Source organism: Polypterus senegalus, chromosome 17 (assembly GCF_016835505.1).
Source record: "Polypterus senegalus isolate Bchr_013 chromosome 17, ASM1683550v1, whole genome shotgun sequence".
Lineage (NCBI taxonomy): Eukaryota > Metazoa > Chordata > Cladistia > Polypteriformes > Polypteridae > Polypterus > Polypterus senegalus.
Window position 1 is genome coordinate 18,697,735 of NC_053170.1, and position 7,890 is coordinate 18,705,624.

The 7,890-nt window shown below is 38.2% G+C and overlaps 1 protein-coding gene across 1 annotated transcript in view; it reads right to left on the reverse strand.

Annotated features, from left to right (window-relative positions):
- The window catches only part of arhgap23b (Rho GTPase activating protein 23b), a 146,722-nt gene extending 142,868 nt beyond the window's left edge, over positions 1–3,854 (reverse strand). The window contains exon 1 of the mRNA XM_039739274.1: positions 3,675–3,854. Coding sequence (XP_039595208.1) covers positions 3,675–3,683 — 9 coding nt within the window. The 5' untranslated portion in view covers positions 3,684–3,854. The remainder of the gene's footprint in view (positions 1–3,674) is intronic.
- Positions 3,855–7,890: the final 4,036 nt, after the last annotated feature.

Consider the following 7,890-nt stretch of genomic DNA (forward strand, 5'->3'; position numbering starts at 1 on the left):
ATTCCCCAACTCTTTTTTGTTGTGATGAGTTTGTCATTTCATGACACGTGTGGCTCGAAAATTTGTACATAACTTTTTCGCATTAATGATCCACCTCACAGATGTGCAAGTTAACTATGCCATGGGCACTGACACCCCCCCATACCATGAAAGATGCAAGCTTTTGTACCCAACGTTGACAACAGCCTGGACAGTCCTTTTGTCTTTTGGACCAGATCTTTTAAAAAACTACCTGAAATTTTGACTTGTTGGTCCATACAACATGATTCCACTGTGTTACCTCCCATCTCAGATGAGTCAGAGCACAGAGAGGTAGGCGAAACTTCAGGACATTGTTGATGTATACCATCTGCTTTGCATAGTAAAGCCTTAGGTTGCATCTGTGGATACAGCGGCAGATGGTATTGACTGACAAAGGTTTACTGAAGTATTCCTGAGCGCATATGATGATATCCATTACAGATGCATGATGGTTTTAAGACAGTGACATCTAAGAGGGTGGAGATCATTTAGAAATGGTTTTTAGGCTTGCCCTTTGTGCCCAGATTTGGCCAGTTTCCTTGAATCTTTTAATTATATTATGCTCTGTAAAGGACAAAATGCCCATGATTCTACTGATTTTCTTTGGAGAACATTTTTCTTGTCTCTGAGACATCTGTTGGCAAATTGGCAAGCCTCAACCCATTTTTTTGGAGGCTTCTTATATACTATAATATGATTTCCTCACCTGTTTACATCACCTTATTACATCTTTATTAGTCCTAAATTAATCCCATTCTCAGCTTTTCTGAAAAGTTTTGCAGATATCAATTTTAGAATAAATGTATCTTCAAAAAACAATGCAGTTGATTAGGTAAAACATGAAATATATTATCTTTGTACTGCTTTTGTTTAAACAGATGTTAAAGTAAATTTACAAATCACTCATTGTTAATATTAGGCTTTTTCATACTTTACCAACTTTTACCAACAAGTCATAACACAAAATGACATAAATTAGGTTATTGAAAATATCACAAAAACAGTTACAATTGAAATGTGTGAAATGTGGGAACAATCATATAATCACAAACATAACATTAAATAAATAATGAGATTAATGCAAAATAGACCAGCTACAAACAAGTTCTGAGAGACTTCTGATCCCATAACACTGGCATACAATCAGTCAATTTTTATTTTATACAGTGGTTTTCATAGTAAACATGATTGCAAAATGTTTTCAAGGAAATTATAAGTAGGATCTGCTTGGTGAAACAGCATTTCCACTGGCCTATTTTTAACATTTTTATGTACTGTATTTTGTCAAGTTAAAATAAGCAAAGTTAAGTCACATGTAAACAACAAGAAAATATATAGCCAAACTACTGTCACAAATAAATATTTTTGAAAGTGTTCAGCAAGCTATCTTTCTGCCCCATTTTAAGGCATGTCTCCTGGAGATAAACGGCTGCTCCCTCTGAAAGATATCTGGAGAGCACATTGTGAAGAATTTCTGCAACACCCCACTATTTCATACTATAAATGTGCTGAAAGTAGAGCTGAATTATATTATATAAACAAAGAATTTCTGAAAGGAGCTGCTTTATACCACGCCTCACTCCTGGATCTTGCCATCTGTAAAGAATGGAGCCACAATGTGTCAGAACATAAATTTTATGCAATCGTGTTTCGGCCTCCTCCAGCAAGGTGTATATGGCACTAAAAGAAGCAGCGTTTATGCCACATGTCTTTATGTTGCTATACAGTTAAAAGGCATATGTATTATAATTCACTTACTACTACATTTAACCTCATATAACATACGTTCTACCAATATACAGTATACCTCAGTTTTGTCACACTACATTTTTGATGCCATCTACCAAAATAGCACCGACAAAGGTTAGTCTGTAGAGAACAATAACACCACAAGTTAAAAAAGAATCCAATTTACTACACACTATTACACATTTCCAAGTTTGCTAAACTAGATAGTCCATTGGTACTTGCATGCAGCTGTCTGATGTTAAATTTTAATTCAGGCAAAACCAAAGTGATCTATAATATGAAATCTGTAACCTATACAATTTCAAATGTTCAAAGACCTTTCACATATTAGTGCAGATGAAGTGTACTAATGCTATAGCACATGACAAGAAACATTGGACTGCACTATAGACGCAAATACTCCTGTCAGTTCAGAGTGGAAAGGTCTTATAGTTGACTTCAGCAGAATTATGAGTATACACAACGATCTTGCGTGAAGCAAATGACTCAGAAAGTAGCAACTTTATATCACACAGTTACACACTTCCATGAACCCAAAATAAGAAGTACACATAGTAGTATTACTACAAAATGAAATTTGCTCACATCATGCACAATAGTATCATGCTATAGTATTAGAATCACCAGCTTGTTCATTATGTATGGCAAAGAATGAAGTTTCATTACACTTCATTCATTCACTTTATCAGCATATAATTACGGAAATCTATTTATCTATTCTATTTAAAGGTGCCACCTTTACAAAATGAAAATAGCCTTCGTACATCATAAATCAGGCCACTGCTGCCAGTTCGGAGACACTCTGGTTTCCCATCATCAACACAAAACATTATTATGTATCACACCTGTTGTACCTGGAAAGGAGGTAATCACTGAGCACTTTAACAACAACTGCTGTAGTCTGCCAAGTAATAAGCACCAGGGATAAACTGCTAACATACTGTACATCTATGAGACAATAACGAATAATAATTAAATCATACTCAATACTGTACTGCTTAGCAACCATTTATGATCATTTGCGCACCATAACTATTCTTAATAACTGATCCCAATGAGATAACACACTACATCAATACTTGTGATGGCCCTGTTTTTTTTTTTTTATTGGAAGCCCTACTATCAAAGGTATATTTTGCAAACATGCACATATGACAGTTGTAATAAAGGTTGCTACTGTGTACTTTAAAATATATGCCAATACAGTTTCAAAAACACTACAAGAGTACAAGAAGCTGGGCGTGGTCCAAGGTGATAACATTATGGGCACAGTACTTCTATAAACAACAGGGGCTACCAGTGCCACATTGGGCTTACAGTCAACTGGACAAAGAGACAACAGAAAAACATCTGTTTGAAAGATTGTATGACATGTTTTTCCTGCTATATTCAAACTGAATTATTCACTTGGCATTACTTACAACTATCCTATATATAGTATATAAAATATAAGATATACAGTATATATATATATATATATATATATATATATATATATATATATATATATATATATATAGTAGATTGACATAAACACACAATACATATTCAAGACATATACAGAAAGTACCTCCAGTACCTGCAGAATAGGTACAGATTTCACTTAGATTTGGATTATGTCACATAAAGGAAAAACAACTGAGGGAGCTTTGCTGCAGATGGCATTCACGCCAGGAAGGTTCACAGTATTAATGAAAGCAAAATGATCTAAGTGAGAGAGAGACAGAGAGAGAGAGAGAGAGAGACAACACCCTTCCCTAATACACTGACAAGGCAGTTATCTCCTGCCTTCTCTCTCTCTCACACACACACACACACACACACATACATATACACATAAATATAACTGCTTATCCCAGAAGCATATCTGAACATCAAAAATAAATAAAATATCCATTGCCTACCAGAGCCATGAATTCAATCCGGGTCTTGGGTAATTTTATCAGGCATGGCAAGCTTGTTGTCACTGCTGTAAGAGGAAAATCCAAGCCATTCCCATTTCACATGTGACGGTAGTCACTTACGAAAGGAAGAGCGAGGCAGGGAGAGCCTTTCTGAAGAAATGCATATGTGTGCTCTCTCTTGCTCTGAGCTGGCCCATTGCCTTAACTCCCCTCCCCTCACTCCCCCTACGCTTCCCTATACCCCCTCCCCCTTTCCCCAAGAGAGACACCATGTGACCAGCAGCCATCATCATCTTAAGTACATTGACAGCTGCCTGGCGGAGGAAAGCCACTATATTCTGTTGCCTAGTGCTGAGATTGTACAATACATGGCACTCACTGAAGAAACTGGACTAGAGACTAACATACTGTTATGTAAAAGACAGAATAGATTTCTCCTTTAAAAAGGGTTACCTTTGGCCTGTATTTTTGAAAAAAATCATTCATTACAACTGGTGGGCCATTATAACAATAATGTATAATACATCAGATTAAAGACTCAGTATCTGGTACGTACAGCACCTTAATGAACTGTAAGACACAAACTAAGAATCTGTTTGCTTCAATACCAATATAATGCATTCTCTAAACATAATGTTTTGTTGCAGTTTTTGGTTTCCTGCCTGATATGTGGAAGCAAAAGTTCTGACTGGAAATTCATTATCATCTATCTGCAGTTGACTTATTTAATTTAATTACAAAGCTTACTCCTATTGATTGAAAATGACCATACTTAGAGTGACAGTCTGTCCCTGTCTGATTTGAGAAACTACTGTATGTGATAAAGAGAAGTCATTTTCCTCAAGTTCAATCAAATCTCTAAGTAGAAAAAAAAAATCTGTTCTCAGCATCAGAGACTTGCTTCATTTGAAAAAAAAGTTATATTGCACAAATATCCGAGGAAGTGTCATTTGAAAAAAAAAGCTGCGTAAATAGGTGACGAAAAACTTTTTAAGCTGTTATTCATATACACAATGACACTTTAAACCAGATTATAATGTTAGACTTTACAGCAGATTTTCCAGCAACACCACACCACAAAGCCATTGTAATATAGACTTTGTCATGCTGAACGCACACAACCATCACTCAGTAACAAGAAATCCTCTTCCGTTTCCTCAGTACTCTATCACGGGAAACGCACACCCCAGAATAACCGGAATGCACAAAGAGACCAGACTGTCAACAGCAAAACAGAGAATTATACAGATATCTGAAATTGTCATTCTTCTGATAAATCTAAAAAGGTGAACACTTCTGAGAAGCATGCATTTATCTCGATCAAGAAAAGAAATCCTTGAATCTTTGAGTTTGGGAGGAAATCATTCTTTATATTATAACAAATCATAACATCCTCAAATCCCGTTAATCCAATTCAGCAGCACTGGACACAAGGAAGTAACTAACTCTGTACACCCCACCAGTCCCTCACGGGGCCATTTTTTAATTGTCAGTCAACCTAACATGCATATCTTTGGAATGTGGGAGGAAAGCTTAAGCATTCAAAGGGAAAGCCCCACAGTCAGTGGGAAAATCTGCAAACTCCACATAATGTCTGGGAGCAGGATTTGAACTCAGGATACTGGATCTGTGAGACAGTAGCAGTATCTTCCACACCACCACATATTATATCACATTATATCGCACAAGGAGGATTTGTTTTAATAATGCCCTCGTCACTCTCAGTATGGAGGTAGCAAATTCTCCTTATTTTCACGTATATTATCACCAGTACAACTCCCAAGTCCCAGAAATAACAGTGCTGGGTTAACTGGCAATTTCTTGTAAAGTGCATCTTGAAACCCTAGCATGGTGTCATCTGTTACAAAATAGGTAAGTCAAATTGCACGGCACAATGGAGAAGTCATAAGTGCTACCACCTTATAGATTCAGCATCCTGTAAATAAATCCTGCACCCAGTTGTTGTTTATATGTATCATGCAATTAATCCCTATGTCTGTGTAGGTGTTTATCTGGGTACTACAATTTCCTCCAACATTCCAAAGGTGTAAGTATTGGATAACTTCATGATTTGAAATTGCTTCCGTGTGCACAAGTGGGGTCTTCAATGAACTGTTGCCCCATCCAAAAATAGACCCTCCCTTGCACCTGACGTCAAATGGATAAGAATGACTCTGAACTGAATTAAGAAAGTTTTATATCCATCCATTTTCCAACCCGCTGAATCCGAACACAGAGTCACGGGGGTCTGCTGGAGCCAATCCCAGCCAACACAGGACACAAGGCAGGAAACAATCCCGGGCAGGGTGCCAGCCCACCACAGGGCACACACAAACACCCCCACACACCAAGCACACACTAGGGCCAATTTTAGAATCGCCAATCCACCTAACCGGCATGTCTTTGGACAGCGCATGGAGGAAACCCACGCAGACACGGGGAGAACATGCAAACTCCACGCAGGGAGGACCCGGGTCTCCTAACTGCGAGGAAGCAGGGCTACCACTGCGCCACCATGCCACCCAAGTTTTATATAATGTTACACAAATTAAAACACATAAAGACACGAAACAACAACACAAACATAACGCCAAGGCAAATGAACTTGATCTAAGCAAGTGTAGATACATGTGTAAGGTATGAGAATAAGAGTCCTACAATGGACTGGCAGCCCACCAAGAGTTGGTTCCTACTATGTGCCCAATAGAGCCAACATATGCCCCAGCCTCCAGAAACCATAAAATGAAAACAAATGTGTTCAGTAAATTAATGTACATGTATAAATTGGTACAATGGCACAATAAGATTGTCTTAAATGATGTGAACCACGTGTGGATTTTTGGCTAAATGTGTTTTTTTGTAAGAAATTACCATTTTGTTACATAGACCAAGAATATATAGTTTGGTTAACTGGCAAATCTAAAATACACCTACCATGTGTTACTCCTGGATTGTGTTTAAATATAGTCTGCAAAGGACTAGAATTAGTTCCTTTCTTTTAGCTTTTGTAGCTAGGATAGGTTTCTGTACATCATAATCTTGATGAAGAATACAATACTGTAGATGAATAATCTATATTAATAAAAGGCAAAAGCCCTCACTAAGTGACTGACTGACTGACTCACTGACTGACTCATCACTAATTCTCCAAGTTCCCGTGTGGGTAGAAGGCTGAAATTTGGCAGGCTCATTCCTTACAGCTTACTTACAAAAGTTGGGCAGGTTTCATTTCGAAATTCTATGCGTAATGGTCATAACTGGAAGGTATTTTTCTCCATATACTGTAATGGAGTTGAGCTGGATGGCCGTGGGGGGGCGGAGTTTCATGTGACATCATCACGCCTCCCACGTAATCACGTGAACTGACTATCAACGCAGTACGTAGAAAACCAGGAAGAGCTCAAAAAAGCTCTGAAGAAAACATGCATTATATAATTGAGAAGGCAGCGAAACAATAAGAAGCGAGCGACTGACATATACAACCATATTCATGAGTGCTGCTACTTCGGAAACAAAGCACGGTGTAAACCTAAAGTTTAAATTAAGTTCATAGACAGGCTGCCGCTGCCGTTTGTAATTTAGTGCCTGCCCATATAAGGCCGTCCGTCAGCGGCAATCCAATAGAAACACTGCCGCTAAATATTCACGGGTGAAGGACTGTGCTTATGCAGAGGAAGATGAGATGGTCAGGGTGGTGTTTGGCACAAACTCAGAGAAAATGCGAGAGAAACTTTTAAGTGCCGGGTCTTAGCTAACATTACATACAGCCATGGACATCGCACGAGATGGCACCAGCACAGCTGGGAACCTTCGATGCAAGAACACCAAGCGGCTCACGTGAACTGACGCAGTGCACAGACAAAAAGCAACAGTTCCAAAGAGTGCTGAACAAAACCGAATTACACAATTGAGAAGGCAGCAAAAAAATATGAAGCGTCTGATACATACAAGCATATTCATAAGTGCAGCTACTGCGGAAACAAAGCACACGGTGGAAAAAGTCAATGTCCCGCTAAAGGAAGACAGTGTAAAAAAAAACCCATGCATGCAGTGTGTCACATCTCAAATAAAGAGGAAGACGAGCTGTTTATTGATGCAGTAAGAAACGAATCGATGAATGAAACCTCTTATCTTTACAACGAATGACAAACATGGAATGTAACTTGAACACAACACATCGTACAAATACGAACCTGATTGAAAGAAATAATGATAA